General features: G+C 38.9%; 1 protein-coding gene across 4 annotated transcripts; it reads left to right on the top strand.

Moving 5' to 3' along the window:
* Positions 1-12: 12 nt before the first annotated feature.
* On the top strand, positions 13-17665 carry rbm18 (RNA binding motif protein 18). 4 transcript variants are annotated; one of them, XM_044333704.1, is made up of 6 exons: positions 13-264; positions 1296-1409; positions 7373-7499; positions 8459-8545; positions 14256-14356; positions 15951-17665. In XM_044333704.1, exons 2-6 carry the CDS (start codon positions 1303-1305, stop codon positions 16132-16134), a joined length of 606 nt encoding a protein of 201 aa, XP_044189639.1. In that variant the 5' UTR covers positions 13-264; positions 1296-1302; the 3' UTR covers positions 16135-17665. The 4 variants fall into 4 exon arrangements, with proteins under 4 accessions (XP_044189639.1, XP_044189638.1, XP_044189637.1 ...); XM_044333706.1 differs by having other exon boundaries at positions 23-264; positions 8459-8539; XM_044333703.1 differs by lacking the exons at positions 14256-14356; positions 15951-17665 and adding an exon at positions 12856-14214 and having other exon boundaries at positions 8459-8539.
* The last annotated feature ends 1344 nt before the right edge of the window (positions 17666-19009 follow it).

Raw genomic sequence — 19009 nt, 5'->3', positions numbered from 1 at the left:
AACCGAGCGCCTCCTCTCGACTCCACCGTTAAACAAGCCACAACATCACCCTGCGCCTTTGTTGTCACACGCTAGCAAGGCGACTGTTAATCCGTCGAGCTAGCTGACCAAGACAGTTTTATAGGAGGGAAAACATACAAAAAAGGCTTGAAATGATTAGTGTTACGTTTTGACGTGAGCGAATCGTCCCGAAATTGGGATAAGTTGCAAATTAAGTCGAAGAAGTCAGTCACTATCACAGAGGAAGTTTGACACAACGAAGAGGTAAACTGATGCTATCTAATTAGCTCGTCTGTAACGGACTGTTAACCGTTTAGTGGATAGATTTAACATATTAACTGAACATCTTACTACCTGGATGACTGAGATTAGTTTAACTACACAGTCTAATTGATGCTAAGCAGCTAAACGCTAACAATCAATCATTAGTCAATTGATCAGCCTGTTGTTATCTAAGCTAACATTAGCGATTAGCTAGTCAACGTTACATATACACATACATAGATATTTTTCCTGATTTAGTTCAAAATTGTTACCGGAGAAGCTAAGTTACTTATCTAAATTGTAAATGGAAACTAAAGTTAGATTGCTTGTCCAACGTTTCGATCACAATCTCTTCACTATTTTATATAAATGTATTGATAAGTTAAAAGAGAAAGAAAGTGAGGGATTACTGTGTTTTTTATTTCTATTGCAGTTGCCTAGATCGGATCAGAGATGGCTAAATATTGATTACTCTAACATTATGCACATGTAAAGGGTACAAGATAATATATTTTTAAATTATTTAATATATTTCATATTTAATTCAAAACTGATGCAAGCATTGTCTGCATTTTTATCACCCATGTATGTAACTGGCTTAGTTTCGAGTGCTCCCTCCTTTAGTAAAGCTGTAATGAAATGTTTCAGCAGGATCTGAGAGCTTGACACCGAATGTGTTTTAACATACAGGAAGTCAAATGGTCGATAGATCTGTTTTTTAATATTTAATTTCATGATTTTCAAGCTGCCTTTTGATTGTCAGCCACAGTGCTCAGAGATCATACACAATTTCCCCCGTAAGACAATGTTTTAACCTTTCGATATTAAATAACTTTCCTCTCTAAGTTTTTCTTCCATTTCTCCCACCAAATATGTGCATTTACACTGACATTATTTACTGTAACTGAGTGTGAAGATCATAGGGTTACTGCCACTGAGTTAAAAACAATGTCAATAACTCCAAAATGTGACTGATCTTTGTCTTTCCTTTTGTATGCTTTATTTCTCCGTCTTTGCCTTGCCTCCCACAGAGGACACATGTCGTCTGCAGCAGAGAGTGTGGAAAATGCCTCCATCATTTCAGAGAGTGCGGCCCATGAGGGAAACCGCTTGTGGATAGGCAACATCGATCCCAAAATCACAGAGTGAGTAAATCCACAGTTGGCTTTAGCTAGGCTCACACGTCCTCCCTACATTTAGAAGTGGTTGAACTCTCTTTATAGAGCTTACTCTTCATTTATATGTGTTCTAGTCAATACTACCCTACTGCTCTTGGCAATCTCTATTATTTAACAAACTTAAAGATCATAACGAGTGTGTGACTGTTAAAACTGTTGTGGAATTAAATACAAATCTACATTTCACTAAAAGGGTACAAATCTCCAGACTTAGACATGTGAATCAGCCAGCTGAATGCAGAACAAAGTTAGTATTTGATTTTAGTATCAACAAGTGTTCGATTCGAGGTTGCCGTGAGGCAGTTCACGTTCTGAACCTGAGGCATTGCTTTTTCACTTGCCTGGCTCTGCCTACACAGAGAGGCAACGCATTGTGTGTGCATATATGATTGATTAACTGTGTGCGTAGTGCGTGTGTGTCGCAGGCTGAGACTGAGCAGACGGGCCTGGGTGTGTGAAAGAGAGGCAGCGAGGCGTGGAGACCTGCTCTGCTAAGGAGCAGCCATCATTCCTCACTCACCTGCCCTGTTTACTCTCTCTGTGTCAACCTGGAGCTGATTGTGTGTGTGTGTGTGTGTGTGTGTGTGTTTGTGTATGAGTGTGTAACTACGTTTAAATACACAGTTGATGTTTGGGTGGCAGCTCGTAGGGGTGCAGTGCTTCAACACACTGAGGTGTCTGTGCGCATTATTAGTGCGTTTCACTTTACACAACATCATTATGCAGATGCAAACATCCTTCTGTCGTGTTTGCGTATAGGGATGTGAGTGCAGTTGAGTTTCCAAATGTATGTATGTAGAGCACCCAGTCATACCTACAAAGTGATGGAGAGAAGGTAGTTTTTCGGGGGTAAAGGGGTGTGTTTTTGTGCCTGTGGGGGCTGCTGGAGAATGTATGGGCCGCAGCTCTGGTGGGCGTCTAGACAGGCGTTTCCTTCCCCTTCCGCTGCTCTGCTCTGCTCTACTTCTCCTTAAATAGCTCACTACCTCACAGTATGGAGGGAAAACAAGAGAAATGCCCATGGCCCCCGTTGCTGATTGGGAAGATTAATTAGCTCCTAGGTAGCATACGCAGTACCCCCTCTGTTTGTCCCGGTAAGCCAAGCTCTGTGCATTTGAGGAGGAATACAGACCTGTAATGCAAGATGCTAATTATGAGTACATGAAGCCAAATTATTAAACATCACACACTTTCCAAAATATGAAATGAATAGTGAATATAGCTCTTTTTATAGCTATTTAAAGACATAAAATTGGGCACTACAAGTTGGTATCTGAGTCATAAATCCAGGCTACAGTTTAATTGATGGGTTTTTAGATGTCATTAATTCTTTGAGAGGTATTGTTCCAAGTTTTCAGACATTTGGAAGCTCAAGTAGTTAATTTGAGTAAATAGAAATATTAAATTGCAGTGTTTTATATACTAGCAAAGTTGTAGGGTCATAAAATCATTGTATTTGGCCGGGCTGTCTTCATTTCGGAGGCACACAGTTCTGCTCTAGTTGGAGAGGGCGAAGAGTTGGATCCAATAAGATGTAAGGAGTTAAGAAAGCTGCACTTGCATTTTGTGTAATGTGTTCTTTCTGTCAAAAAGATTCATTTTGGCCCATGCGTGTAGTTATGATTGATCTTAAGTTTCCTCAGTGGAAGAAGGATAAATGTTTCCTGTAGGGCTTGTGGGTTAAAATGATACTTTCAGAGGAAAAGATCTATTTGGAGCATGTGATTTTCTTCTCCCACCTGTGCGTTGCAAACATTTCTCCTTGTCCTTTCTTTGCAGGTAGCAACTCTGTATCATGAGGAAACTGTAAACTTTTTGTTGCTGCCCCTGTAAATGCTCAGTAAAGATAAACATCCCATACGGTTTCCAGTCAGACTTTTTTTTTTTATGCCCTTCCTTACCCTGCTCACAGCCTTTGCTCAAGACAGACAACAGGTGCAACTGCAGCTTTCACCACATATTCATGTTTCTGTTCTTTTGGCTGCTTAGAGAGTGAATTTCTCATTAGTGGTAATCCATCACCTTCCTCCTCTTTGTTCTCTTTCTTGCCTTTTTGTTACATTTAAAGTTATATACTTGAAACTTGTCATGATGTTTATTAAGGAACTTAAAACTGCAATCACTCATCTACTAATTTTTACTTTCTGCCTTGCCAGTTAAGTCAAAACTTTCTTCCTCATTCTCTCTCAACTTCTTCCCCTCTGACCTGAACTTTTCTGGACCGAACCATTTGTCTTTTCTGTTTCTGGACTCAACTCGCATTCCCCTTGTTCCTTCCTTCCTCTCCTCTGCTTCCTAGCTCTTGTATCTGTCCTACCTGGCTTCTCACCTCCTCTCTTCTTTTGGTTTGTCCTCCTCTTCCTCCACCTTTCACCTTGCCGTCAACATCCCCTCTCTGAACTTTACTCTCCCAGCCTCTCCCTCCCTTTCCTCCCCCCCTCTCTCCTCTTCCTCCGGTGTTTTTTACAGCCCCCAGGAGGAGCGGTCCATTGTGGTTCAGCTCGTTAGCATCCAAAAATGTTCTTAGAGTGTCAGCCATGTAATCTGTCTTACATTTACACTTATACTCGAACATACAGCATATATTTATTTGAATATATTTCATTGTTAATCGGTATTATTTAATGCGTTAAATTTTAAAGTAGTTGCGTTTTGCTTTAATGACCTCTCATTTCCTTATCAGTACTTCACAGGTTCTTATTCTGCACAAAGAACAATTATTTAAGAATTACTGTAATTAAGTATTATTATTATTATGTCACATTCTATCTGTATAGAGGCTTTTCTATTCAAATGAGACCACTACAGGAAGAGCCACCTTCACATGGGAGGCTTGCAGGGTGTTGTCTGGGAAAAGCAGAAACTCTCCTTGGCCTAAAAACCCTCCAGGGAGTCATATAAGGGTGGAAGACATTAGCTCAACCTGGATCGCTAAAACCCACATTTCTCCCTGTATATTCCACAGAGTCCCATTCATGCACGTTTGCACATTATCATACAGTCATCTTTTGTGGTGACACACACACAAACAAACCATCTCAAGATTTAAAAATAACAAGCAACTAAACAATAAGAATAATTATACAAAACGCCTGGGGTCATTCTAAGGCCTGGACAGTCTCACAAAGTAAAGACACTGAAAACACAAGAAGGTGTTTGTGTGTTTTTGGTTTTGTTTAAGTTGCCTCTTTTGGGGTTAATAGGCCTTTTTCACTGAAGACATTTTGACTTGTCACAGTAGAAAAATCACAGGTTTAAAGGGGACATAACATGCTTGTTGCAGTTCTGTTATTTTTATACTTTTATAATGTCAGATATCTATGTTAAACATGGTCATGCTCCCTGAAAGTCAAAAGTCCAGGCTTCAGCTCGCTCTGAACGTTCCATTTGCTAAATTACCTCTACTCTGTCCTTGCGATGATGCAGATTGTTCGTGCCCACAAACAGCCGTCCGTTCCGTAGTCTTTGTTGCTGAGGTTGTTCCGCGACTGTTTGCGTCGTCCACTCACATATTTTGGATTATTCGGGATCGAACATGTACAGACGTATTTGAGAAGATGACATTTTGAGTAAGGAACGAGAAAAATAAGCGAAATCCTACTACTTGTATTTGTTCACGTAGCCTCTGAAACCAAAGGAAGCTGGCTAATCAGAACAGAGTAGGTTCACTGGGATGGGGGCCTTAAAGAGACAGGAGCAAAAACAGCCTGTTTCAGACAGAGGCTGTTCTGAGGGGCTGCATTAAAGGCCAGTATAAGATAAATAAGGAGTTTTTTGAGCTGTCAGTCATGCAAAGATATTTCAGCGGAGCCCCAGAATATAAAAATCAACCTGTAAATGTGCATGATGCGTCCCCTTTAAATAATAAAATGAATGACAGCTGAAGTCCAATTTCCAATTTCGCTGCTTCGTTTATGGGGTCCTGGTATTGTGCATGCTGGCTCACTGCTACACTGTCATGGCTTACTAGGACACTTGAACAGAACAGAACCATCATTAAAGGTTTTTTGAAATTGCAAAATATCAAACTTTGCAATCAAGATGAAACAAGATCCGTATTAACAACCAGACAATGAACTCAGGACAGATAACACAGAGGTAAAAAATAGACAGAAAAGCAGGTACTGGAAATTTTTTTTAATTTTTACATTTTCATGGACTTCAGTCTTCTATGAAATATGAAAAATTATGAAAGAAAAGAGGGATTGAGAGACATGCACCCTTCCATCTGCAATAACGGATGTGTTATTTGCCCACAAGATTGTTAATGTCATCAGTAACACCTGTGCTTCTCCTGCTGTGACAAGTCAAAGTGTCTTCCATGGAAAAGACCCATTACCAGATGCATTGGACAAATCATGTCCATCAGTTATATGAATTAATTCAAGAACATTCATGCACTAATATATACCAATACATACACTAAACTTTGTACTAATTCTGCCAAAAAACAACATGAATCACCAACAACCATGAATTAGCATTTTTTTTCTCTGGTAATGTATTGTTTTTACCTGTGCATAAAAAGTTATTTTGTCCAAATTTATTCTTTGATTTGTTTTTCCAATGAGACGTGTTGTGTAAACTAACATGTTAACTTTATTGGTTTGCAAACAGATACAGTAATAAATGTCTTCATACACATTAATGGAGTGGAAAAGTACCCGCTGCTAGTGTTTACTACAGAATTAGATTTTAATTGTGGTGGAAGCTGGTTGCGGATGGTGCTGGGTGCTGACTGTGTGCAGGGGGTATGCATAGGTGTGGGGGGAAAAAAAGAAATTATTAAATAATACTGCATATAAGGTGCTCCACTGCAAATATTTTAATTGTCAAGTACTTTGTGAGAAATAACTGAATGAATTATGTTGCAATTGTATTGGCATTTTATGCAAAGCACATTGTATTTGAAGAGTCGGGTCTCCGAGACAGACAGACGAACTTGAATGCATCAGTTTTAGACAAATTTCTCTGCGGTCAAAAGCCAACAACCGTTTTTGGTTTTACTGGCAGACTACAAATCAACGTAAAAGATGCATGCAGTCACCTACTGCACCGAAGTGTATAACATCATGCTGTTCACAGACGGGTCTGTTGTCATGTGTTTGTGAGAGAAGGAGAGAGAGAGAGCAGGGTGTGCAGCTCCGAAAATGGAAAATCAATATGTGGCAGGCAATGTTGATGTTGTGGCAGGCCGCTACAAATAAACAAATGTATGGGAAACCCTGTGCTGCTTTGCATGCGATGGAAACATTCAATCAGCACCTGGTTATTTGCAGTAATATTGTACTGAATATAGCATACAGGTGACCCTGAACTCATCACCCAGCCTCTCTTCCAGAAGACACATTTTTCTCATGACTGCTAGCGGTCAGTCACAGGAACACTTATACACAGACTGCATAGCTCTTCAATGACAACATATCTATGTTCATTTGTAGTCCAACAGTCCCAGGCAGCTCCACACAGTCAGTGGATGTTGTTTGTGCAGAGCTGGGTGCTCAGAGGGGATTTGAGGCTTCCTCTGTTTTATTCCCTCATTGTCCTGCTACTGTATCCTCAGCATTGTCTCAATAAAAGATTTACTGTCACAGGCCTGCCACACCAGCTGGCCCGCTGCTAAAAAGGTGTCATGGAGAGAAAGCTGTCATTCTCATTAGCCCCACTTGACAGATTCACAGACTGTAGGGTGGCAAAATACAGTGTGGAGCAGATCTATGTGGCGATTTCACAAGGTTGGCCTCCAGTATGTCATGCATGTTGTTGATGGACATTTAGGATAAGAGTCAAAAGTTTGTCCTCTCTGTTCTTATTTATGGAAATTTTCCATAATAAATACTCATATTAGACACATGTTATTTAACCCTCTCCTGTCTTCTGTTGTTGTTGACATAATTGTGCTCTATGTCACATGATTCCTCTTTTGGCAGGTATCATCTGGTGAAGCTGTTGGAGAAGTTTGGCAATGTGAAACAGTTTGACTTCCTTTTCCATAAGTCTGGGCCTTTGGAGGGACAGCCACGAGGCTACTGCTTTGTCAACTTCAACACCAGAGAGGTAAATGCAAGATCAAGTTGACATTTTATATTATTTACATTTGATTTTAATTTACATTATTTTTATTTAGAGCAGCTAATCCTATACATCTATACATGTATTTTGGTAAACTGTCTCAAATTATTAGTGTTTGTCACTAATTATAGTCGTTTTAAATGATATACTCACAAACTCACTGCATTAGAATGAGTATAACCTTGACAAGATGATGTCAAGCTGCGTATTTGTGTCTAAGCTCATAAGTACTTTGAGACTTTGTGCAGAGCTTGAAAATATTTGATTTTAGTTTGCTCATTCACTCATGACTTGCAGTCAAATATATTTTATCAAAGGAAGTTGCCTTATTGATTTATCCAGAGCTGAGTGTAATAATACTCCCCGCATTCAAAAGTTTTCAACAAGATTTATCATGAGACATCTTCAAGCAGTCAGGACGTGATCATGTGTCTCACTCAAGTGGACCATATTTCTAAAAATAGGACTTAACATCACAGGTTTAGCCGGCAGTATTTGTTCTGGAGTGAGCCAGGGGATTGTGATAAGCATCTAGTTTCACAGCTAGTGTCTATCAGTGGGATATAAAGCCCTCCCAAAAGGATTATGCAGAGGAAGTGTGTGTTTATGTTTCACACTCGCACACACAGATAAAGTACTTCATTAATATAATTTGGCATCAAAGCCACCTACGCATTTGATTAGATAAAACTACTTTTTTATCACACTGCCTCTCAAACACAAAACACACACACACACACACTCACACACCATAGTTACTGCTGATCTACAGGCAGAGTGGCACATCATCATCTATTACTGTTTCTGCCATCTCTCTATTGCGAAGACTAATGATTTAATGACCTGCACGCAATCATCAAGGCTGATTTTTAATCATAATTATAAAACAAATGTTTCTTTTTCTTTATCTTCCTCTTTCTTTGTGTTTGTGTGAACGTCTGCAGGAGGCAGAGAGAGCGATCCAGTGTTTAAATGGGAAGCTGGCCCTGTCCAAGAAGCTGGTTGTGCGCTGGGCACACGCACAGGTAAGGGTAAGTGTCAAACTCGATCGCATTTATACACCACAAAACATCACATCACGTATATTTATGACACTGTGGTTGCAGCTGCAGTTTGTGGTCTCCTTTTTTAAAGGTTTGACAGTTTGGATAAGATGATATCACGGACAAAACATTGTTCGTTCATTCATTCAAACCTTTATTTAAGCCTTGAAAGTCATTGAGGTTTCCCTCATTTGCAATGATGTCGAGATACAGAGTTGAAAAGAAAATATGCAGAGTTAAATAGATCGAAAGAGGACAATTGTCAGTGAAAACATGTAGTTGTGAACAAAAATAAGAGTGAGAAGATAAGACAAATGCCCCGCCACCTTCTGTGTTTGATCTGAGAGTTTGAGTGTGAGTTGTGGTAAAAGATCATACATTTTCACATTTCTACTGCAGTAGTCAGTTTACGGAGAGCAGTGGGATCCCAGCACAACCTATGCCTGTCTCTTAACAATAGACAGCCTACTGGCAAAGGGTGAAGGGATATCCTGTATAGAGACGAATCACGCCCTACGCACACACATACACACAAACACACGGTAGAAGGAGGTCAAGGTCAATGCTGCTGGCTCTAAGACAACACGTTGTAGGATAAATCTGCTCACAGATTCATTGAAATTGAGCTCAAACCACTAGTCCAACCAAAAGTAGTAGCATTGGTTATTGATGCTGTTATAAAAATAGAATTTTAGCTCTTTTATGTCCTGAAAATAAATACCAGTATGTGTAATGTGCTTTCTTGTATCACAGAATAACAGCTAATTAGAAGTTTTTATATTATATGTATTTATCTTAAGGTTCAGGTTTCAAATAGTCCTGAAAGGCAGCCCGGGAGAAAATGTTTCCCTGTGTGCTTGCCTGTATGTGTCTAGCTGCTGCTGTGTGCAAAAGAGAATGAGTGACTGACAGGTCAGCCATCTGTCATAACCTAATTAAAGCAAGTTTTTTTTTGGTTTTTATTTGGTTTGGTTTATATTTCAGTAGGATTTTGGCAGGTTAGGGTTTAAAAGTCACTGTTACATGCCAAGTTTGACCATGATTTCCAAGTCTGTGTGAGACACTTAGTACTGGGTATTACCTGTAATACTCCACAGACCAGAGCAAACTGGTCAATAGAGAATGCTGTCAACCTGGTTTTCAAAGTTGTTCTAGGATACCTGAATAGTCCTGGTTCCTGTGTTTTAATCCTTTGTGCTGGATTAAGCTTTGCATATTAAACATCGTTATTCTAAAACTTTTCCTGGCCAAACTGCTCTGGCTTTGGACAACCGGCTCCCTGGCAGATAGAGGACATGATCATGTGACCCTTCAGACTGAATTGCTATAAGCGAAGGTGCACCATCGGGATTCTTTCTCTTCTTCCTGTTCTATCTATTGTGATTATGATCTATTCAATCAGAATTATCCTCACATTGTCCGTCACAGTCTGTGATCGTGCTTCTTCGAAATGTAAAATCCTGTGTAGTGACACATCATTAAACCAGTTCCTAATCCATGCCTCCTGCACATGCTTGCAATCTGTGTGCATTTCCTTACCAATTGTTTGATCCTCAATGGATTCCACGGGTTATGTTTGTTTTATTAGACACTGAGATCATACTGTAGTGTGTGTGCACAGGCCTGATACTCACTGTCAAGAATAATGGCAGGAGATCTATCTGTAAACCCAATATGTTCACCAGTTTTTACAATTTTCACAAGTTACAGAAGTAAGAATTTCCCACCACTCACAACAGGGTCACTTCAGGCCCAGTTGATATTTTTTTAAGTGAGCATGTCTTCACTAACTCAGGCCCAGAACATGCTGGGATAAGTGAGTCAGAAACAGTCGGTGTGTCTGAGTGACTGTCAAATTTCCAGGCTTACATCTTGACTTTATTACATAGTTTTGAAATAGAGGAAATCATGCTGATAAACATGTTTTGAAGCGTTTGGCTCGAGCCTTTCTGAAATCTATGTTTTCAACTTCTAAAAGATGGTGGCCTAATTTACTGTATAATACACAGTTTTGCCAATTTGTATGTTACATTATTTGTATGTGAATACCTCTATCATAAATACTTGAGACCTTCCTCTGACTCTATTCATAATTTAGTCCTAATTCTCCAAACTTTAATTGTTTAACTTTTCATGAACTTTCATGAATGTCTAACAGTGAGCCTGTTAGAGTCAGGTCTCAGTCCCAATCTGTTTGGCTCCACAGCTAACACTGGTAAATCTTCTACCGGACTTGGACCAGACAGGCATTTTCAACATCCCTGTGATAATTACTTATAGATGAGGTTTGCAATCAAACAATCTGGTGAATGTCCCAGGAACCTCACTACTGTTAATGTTCATCCTCAAAATCACCCGAAGCCAGCTCTTTGTGCTCTTTCCGCTCCAAAGTCGACTACTTCTCAGTCTTCCTCACTCGTCACTTCAGATGCTAATTTAAATGGTTTAAATGATCTGCAGGTTTTTAAGACTAGAAGTGGTTTTGGTTGAATCTAAATATATTTAGGTTATTAAGTCTTAACAAATATGATCACTTAAGTATCCTATTATCTCAAACTTATCCGGATGTTATGATTTTAACAGGCTGAACTTGGCTGGAAAAAGAGACTGATAATCAAACAGTTTCTTTTAGTGTTTTTTTGTTTTTTTTGTCAGAGCAGATAGAGCTGGTAAAGGAGGTGGTGTGGTAATATATGCAAAATCATCTTTCTGCTCTTGAGCTGACTTCAGTCTCAATTCCTAGATATTATGAATTTATTTATTTGAAAATTGATCTGGGGGATAATAATCCAGTAAAAGTAAATGGTGTCTACAGACCTCCTTCTACCCCTTCAGAAGCCCTAGAAAAATTGGGTGAATTCATTATTACAATCTCAAAGCTATTTTGTCTTGCAAAAATACTTGAATCACTTGTCAATGAACAGCTGAAATCATTTTTATCCACATATTCCATACTAACTGCATTTCAGTTTGGGTTCAGGCTTAGGCATAGCACTATTTCTGCTACTTCTTTAGTCATTAACAATATAAACACAAAAAACCCCCCCACTGTGCTGCTCTTTTTTTTGATTTAACAAAAACATTTAACATGGTTGACCACCCTCTGTTTTTTCTATGACTTACTTCTTTGGGTTTTGACAGTGTTAGCTGCCTGGTTTCAGAATGATCTTTCTGATAAATCGCAGTGTGTGATAGGTAATATTCAGTCCTCTTTTCTCCCCATTACAAAAGGAGTTCCCCAAGGCTCTGTCCTCGGACCATTCTTCATTCACTATTTATATAAACAATATTACCTCTTCAGTGTACAATTGTAACTCATCCCATCTATACACAGATGACACAGTCTTTTATTCCTGTGCAGATTCTATTCATGCTGCCACTCGAAATCTACGGCCATCATTTATTCAAAAAACACCTTCATAATTTGAAACCGGTCCTAAACTGTGCAAAAACAAAACAGATGTTTTCGAATGCAAGAAATATCGACTATTGTAGTTTTCAAATTTGCTCTGTTAACAAGCCCTGCTTTCTTGGTATGTTGGTCACCATTGTACCCGCTCACAGACATGACTCACCCTGCAGGTGCCAAAAATTCATAGAGAGTTAGGAAAGTCTGCTTACTGTTACTGTGCAAATACTTACAATATACATCAAAAAAACCTCACGTTGATCTCATTAATACTGTTGAGTCAATTCCGAGGTTTAATTGCTAATTTTATTGATTGTAATGGTCATTGCTTTTAATTTTACTTATTCTTATTGTTCTTATTGTTTTATTTATTTATTTTCCTACACTTTTACTTTTTAGCGTTGTTAATTTTTACCTCGTTTGTAATCGATGTAGCCATGTATTCTTTTATTGCGCTGATTTTAGTTGTGTCTGCATTCATTGTTTGTTTGAACCTCGGCACCATTGGAAATAATGGTTCTCCCTCAATGCATTTTCCAAGGTTTAAATAAATAAAATGATGATGATGATGATGATGATAAGCTTTCCAGTCACATGCCTTTAGGAATAGGTGGAAGGGAAGGGTCCTGGCTGCTGGAATACTCATTGTTTTAGACCTATTCTTGGCTATACATGTTATTTATTTCTTTGGACAGTACGTGATATGGATTGTGTGCATTCATGTAACTTGATTCGGTGCCAGTTCCACCAACTTAGAGATTATCAGATCATTTCTAAATGTCTTATTCCTGCAAGTGGCTGCTGTGGCACCGAGCACTGGGGTTTATCATATACCCGTCATGTGACTGTTGTCTCGTTTTTGTCTTCTTTTTTTTTTTTTTCTCCACAGGTTTCAAGAATTCTGTGTTGGCTGGTGGAGATGTTTGGAAGGTGGTTTTTGAAAGGAATGAGTGCAGATGTTGGCTGTTGCTCCTCAGCTGCTCCCACTCGATCCTCCCTCATCCCTGAGGGTGTGATTACAAGCTGGACACACAGACCCTGTTCACACCTGGCATTGAATGCGTCTCCACATGAGTCTCCAGTGACCACTTGTGACTGGATCTCACTTCCTGTTCTATATTCAAATAAATATATACATAATTTCCGTTTGCAAAGACCAAATGCGTTGCTGTTTTTAACTGGCGGTAGGCAGCAATGCACTTCCTGTGCCTAATCTACTGGAAATTAAAGGAAGTTTGAAAACATTGGCGTGTGGGCAAAATCAAAACTCTTCGGCCCAAATGGAAATCAGACAGCGTGTTTCGAGTGTACTCCATCCACGAAAATCCATTTTGACTGTTGTTGTGGCTTCTTCATGTTGTTTCGTGCTTTAATATGATCCTGTTGGCGCGCAAATTAGTACATACTTTCGCTTACACAGAGGACGTCAGTTGAGTAGCGGCACAGGACACATTTGCGTACACACTTCTAAAAGAATATGGCCATATGCGGCCTAGATCACCTCCGATTGTGGTCTGAGTGATCAGATCTCAATATGTCCTCAATGCATCTTATGTGTGTTCACACCTGTACTCAGAGCTGTCCACTTGTGATCGGATCACCCAAGAGGCATTTTAATCCCAGGTGTGAACAGGGCCACAGTCCTGCTTGGTTACTGTCTCTTTGACCAGACACAAACAAAATCAATACTACTGTTATATAAAGTTTATCTTCATGGGAGGAAGCTGGAGCTGGCTCTCCAGAGAAGTATTTATCAGGAGGTCTGATAGGTTTATAGAACTCTGGCTGACGATTCCTTCTTCTTCTCTTTCTCTGCTTGTTGTCCTGGTCAAACGTAGCACTAAAATGTGTCTTAAATGAAACTGTTTGCACTCAAAATGCACTGAGAATGCATCACAGCGCTTTCATACAAGCTCTAGAAAAACACAAGTGGTGCACATGTTTTTTTGTGTGTTCAGCAGGAAAGCAAATTCCAATCTTATTGGTCATTAGACACATTTTAGAGCTGTGCTCTATATTCACTTTATAATCTCCATTGTAGTTGGATACAATGTCTGAACAGGACAGTCTTCTATCTTTAGTTTATTGCACTGACTGTCTGCTTCTGTATTCTGTGACTATCCGCATGTTTCCTTGTACAAGGGTCTTTTCTTGCTTCTACCTGTTATTTTACCCCTTTGTTTGTCTCTCTTCATCCATCTGTCCATCCATGTTTCCATCACTGTTTGTGTGGGTCACTTTTTTTTTTTTTTTTTTTTTTTTTTTTTTGGCCATCGGTATTGTCTACAGAGGTTTGAAGGTTTCCGTAACGACAAGACGATGCCTCCGAGCCTGGAACCATCATGCAGCGGTGCAACAGAGGACGGACCCGTCACATCCAACCACCTCAGGTTGGTACCACACACACACACTTAGATGTTTTCATCTATTTTTAGTATGTATGAGTATGTCCACATTATGATGGCTAAATCAGATACTTCTGTCTACACAGCTGGTGGTTTTCACAACTAAAAACTAAGCCTCTTGAAAACAGTCTCCACAGTGGCAGTGGATAAATCTGAAAATGACAGCTTCTCATTTTAGTGTGTGAGGAAAACAGTTTTCAAACAAACAATAATGTAAACCTCCTCTGACATTATCTGTAAAGTGAAGAAAAAAACTTTTTGCCTCTAACCTGACCTGCTATCAATCATTTTTGAATGTCAATATAGTTTATCACACAGCACAGGAGTAGTAAACGTGTCTGTGTGCTTCAACCAAAGTGCTTGTCGGCTGGTAACAGAGTACAAGAGCATCTGAAACCCCTTCCTCTCACACCTTTCCAACGTTTTAAATGCAGGAGCTGCGTCCTACAATATCTGTAACTTTCTGACACCGACAATCCGTCAATCACTCTCACTTCATGCGGTGATTGGCCAGGAGTGTGGGGGTGAGAAAGCAAACAGTTATTTTTGTCACTACATCATAAATGCCTTTGAGGTAAGATTGTCCAAAAACGTGTGCCGTCATACCCGTTTGAACAGTAGGTGACGGCTACGGTGTGCACTTTTACTGATTGCCGACTGAAAGAGGAAGAAGATATTTAGAGATTTGTACTTTTGTTTTGGTGTCGGTGCAGATAGAGATCTTTAAGAACTCACCTGAAAGCGCTGGCATGGATGCTCGTCGTTTTCACACGAAAACAGTGTTTTCCGATTTAGCCGGCTTAGTGTGGACGTAGTCTCAGTGGGGTTTTTTTTTTTCCCAAGTGTTACCTTCACACATTGGATTCAAACATGGTCCTGAAATTATTTTTAGAAAGCTTGTTGCTTTCATCACAGTTCAAGTTCATCTGAGTACAACTGGGCTAACACATCGGTTTAAAAAAAATTGGTGGAAATGTTCAAGTTCTGTCAAAGCAAATTCTAAAATATTCCTTTATTGTGGCTGCAACCTACATACACACTCACACTATAAGTACGCCAGTCAAGTGGAGCACTGTTAAGTCAGTAAAAGGCCTGTAACGCTCAGTGTGAACTCTTACCGAGACAATCCTGAGCGTAGCGAGCTATCACAGGGTTCTTCTCAGGAAAGCCTGCACACTTCGATCCTAGTGTAAACTTCAAATCACTCTGTCTACACAGCACAAGAGAGGGAATATAAACACTTGCCCCCCCCTTCTCCTTTTCCACGATGCCCCTCAAGACATTCTCTCTCTCCTGCTCTTCAGATACTTATTTTGTCTCACAGCTTTCTTGCTTTCACTTGCTCCTTCAACGTTCATTTCACCATTTAAATACTAGTTTTCTTCTATTTTCCATGCAGCACAGCTGGTAATCTCTCGCCGTCTGTCCCTTCTGTGTTTTGTCCCTCCGCCAGAGTCAAATCTGTCCATCCCCTCACTCACTCAGTTCATCTCTCACCCTCAGTACCAGCACTGGTATTCCCCCCCCCACCCCGCCCCCCCTAACATCTCCTCTTTCTCCTCTCCCCCTCACCTTCTAGTACGAGTGCTAAGATCCGCGCCATTGAGGCCAAGCTCCAGATGATGGAGGAGAATCCAGATGATGACTACTCAGGCCCGTCGGCCTACGTTTACAACAAACCGCCAGAGAGGAAACGCTGGGAGCCCTACTCTAAATCACACCACAATAATCAGAGCAGGCCCTTCCGCAAGTTTAGGAGATGACCCATCCTCCCACTCATTCTGGAGATCCCCCTCTCTACCACACCTCAGCCCCCACCTTCACACAAACAGATTTTACACTAGAAACTATACAGACTATACACATCCTATCTGGGAATAAAAGATGTGGAAGTTGTTCACAATACTTTGAAAACCGCGCTAACAACACCGGGACTCTTTGGGGAGTAATCTCAGCAATCATGGACAAGTACCTTAAATGGTTTTAGTTATTTTGGTTTTACAGTATCATTTTTGTCCCCCCATACCTGACTGCCGTGCAGGTTGGAAGCCTTGTCGGTCTGCTTTCTCACTTTTGCAGAGATTTAACGCAGGTAAACCTTCCAGCTACGGGTCACATGACGCACAGTTGCGAGGAAAGAGAAATGTTATTTTTAAGGAGTCTAAATGCTGATTCTCTTATTGTTTTTTTTGATGTGTGTTTGTACTTTCAGATCATATTATTTAAAGTTTTTTTGTTTTTTGTTTTTTTTTCCTCCGATGGGCCTTTCTTTTTATTCAAGACTAAAGTGAAGAGGAAGAAATACACAGATTTGTACCATGTCTTAATTAACGCAGTTCAAATCATAAGCCACAAGCCACTCAGTGACACTTACTGTATAAAGGCAGTATTAGTGTGTGAGTTAATTCTTACCTTTTTTTGATCCAGTTTTATATACGACTGCAATCAAACTCTCTTTACTGATTTTTTTTTTTTTTTTTTTTTTTTTTTTTTGTGGTGTGAGGATTTTTGGGTATTTCCACCACCGCAGTCTTTTTGTGTTAATTATTTTTCAATTAAAGGTAATTAAATATCACATCTGAAATGTGTTATTTTATACCTTTTTTTTCTTTTTTTTTAGATTCTCTGTTTTGTTTTTAAAGCACAGGATTCAATTTTATGAGTTGAGATTATTAGCAACAGTTAAATACTCTCAGTCCACACACACTCCTACTGATATACTGGTGTGGTTTTATAAGAAATTGGTAAACCAGCTGCATCTCATTTATGGGAGATGGTTGTTTAGACTGAATACCACTCACTAAAAGCAGACTAGTATTATCCATTATGCGTTAAAGAAATGTATGCAGTCCTGAACAGCTTTTTTTTTTTTTTTAATTTTTAAATTTTTTTGAGATTACCACCTGGCAAACTGTTTGTGTTACATTTTCTATATGAATCTGATAATCCTGGTTATCAAAGCATCCAGTTATGTTTTCTGGCCCAGTTTTTTTTTTTTTTTTTTTTTTTTTTTTTTTTTTTTTTTGGTCCACACAAAGTGGAGGCTGAATATTTTCCAAATTTTTGTGCAGTCTACCAAAAGTTGCTGTAAATAAATATTTTGTATATGGGCTCAATGTGAATACAGTCTATTTTAAAAGTTAAAAGTTTAATGTTATTGATTTCTATGTGATGTTAAAATGGAGCAGAAGACTTTTGATGTGATCTGAGTTGTGTTTTCCTGCAGGTGTGACATGCAGCGTGGAAAAAAAAACAAAAACAAACAAACAAAAAAAACATTTTCCAAGGCAAAAAGACAAAATACAGTGTGTTGGCTATTTTGTTTGCATGAGGAATGAATTTTGCCAGCCAAAGGTCATTTACTGGACTAATGATTGTGAGAGTTTACCGAGCAGATTTAGCTCCAGTATGAGGCGAGATAACATTGCAGCAGGGATGGAAATTGGTGAACTTAATTGTACAAGACGAGAGAGAGAGAGAGAGAGAGAGAGAGAGAGAGAGAGCATAATTTCGTGCGCACAGAAGAACCAAATCCTACCTCTTGCCATCACAAAGCCCTTTATTAATTTCTTTGTTGTTGTAAAAAAAAAAATTGCTCCAGATTGCATATTTCTGATGACCATTCAGCAGATTATCTGGATGATTTATGTTCATTGTGTGTATTTATCTGTTTTAAAATAAAAAGGCTTACTCGGAAAAAATTGATGAAATATTTTACATTAATTTCTCCTCTGGAATTATAAAGCTGTTTTTATATTTGATTAAGTCTTGTTTATTTTTAATGAGGTCATTTTTGAGCTATAGGTTTACAGATAATTGTAATAACCTAATGATTGACACATCGATCTAAACCGGTGTGTGGGCTCACACATATCCTGCAATTATCAGGCTTCCCTTTCCTTAAAAGCTCCTGTGTGTGTTTTTCTGAGCATTTTGTTTCATCTTCACCAGCTCTGCGTCAATAAAAAAAAATAGCTGCTTCTTTTTTTTCATAATCTTTTTTTTATTTGTTTGTTAGGTTTAAATAAAAGACTGGATTAAAATAAAACCCCCCTTTTAAGAAACAATAACAAAAACCAAATCGTAAAGACTATATGTGGTTATTTGTGTTTTTTGCCAGATATACTACTATCAAACATACATTCATTGCGCGTTTAACCTTAATTTTACATAAAATGCTTAATTTTAAATATTTTGAATTATTATAATGAGGAAACAAATCTTTTTAAAATAAAAACAAGGCCTTAAATTTGGATCATTGGCTTAAAAATGCGTCATACGTGGAAGCATAAAAATGTTATATGAGAACTTAAATTTCAGTGTATTATATATTGAATTATGCACACATAATACGGGTTTCAATGCAATCCCATTGGAATCTTCATACATACATTGTGTTTCTTCTACAGTTTGAAGTTATTTCTTATGTTTTACGCAGATACTGGTGAGCAGGTATAATCCAACTCTATGTATAGAGACGCCGTTTATAAAAAGATCTACTCACAGTATATGCCTGTACAGTCAGCTCCAGTTGTATATTTCTAGTAGCAAATAAACGGCAATTATATAAATAACTATAATTTACATTTGGGTGTTTTTTTCTCTCTCTCTCTCTCTGGCAGCAGCTATAAATGCCTG

The sequence above is a fragment of the Thunnus albacares genome, chromosome 18 (assembly GCF_914725855.1).
Source record: "Thunnus albacares chromosome 18, fThuAlb1.1, whole genome shotgun sequence".
Taxonomy (NCBI): domain Eukaryota; kingdom Metazoa; phylum Chordata; class Actinopteri; order Scombriformes; family Scombridae; genus Thunnus; species Thunnus albacares.
Note: the sequence above shows the minus strand (reverse complement) of the source record. Positions and strands in the feature narration are given on the sequence as shown.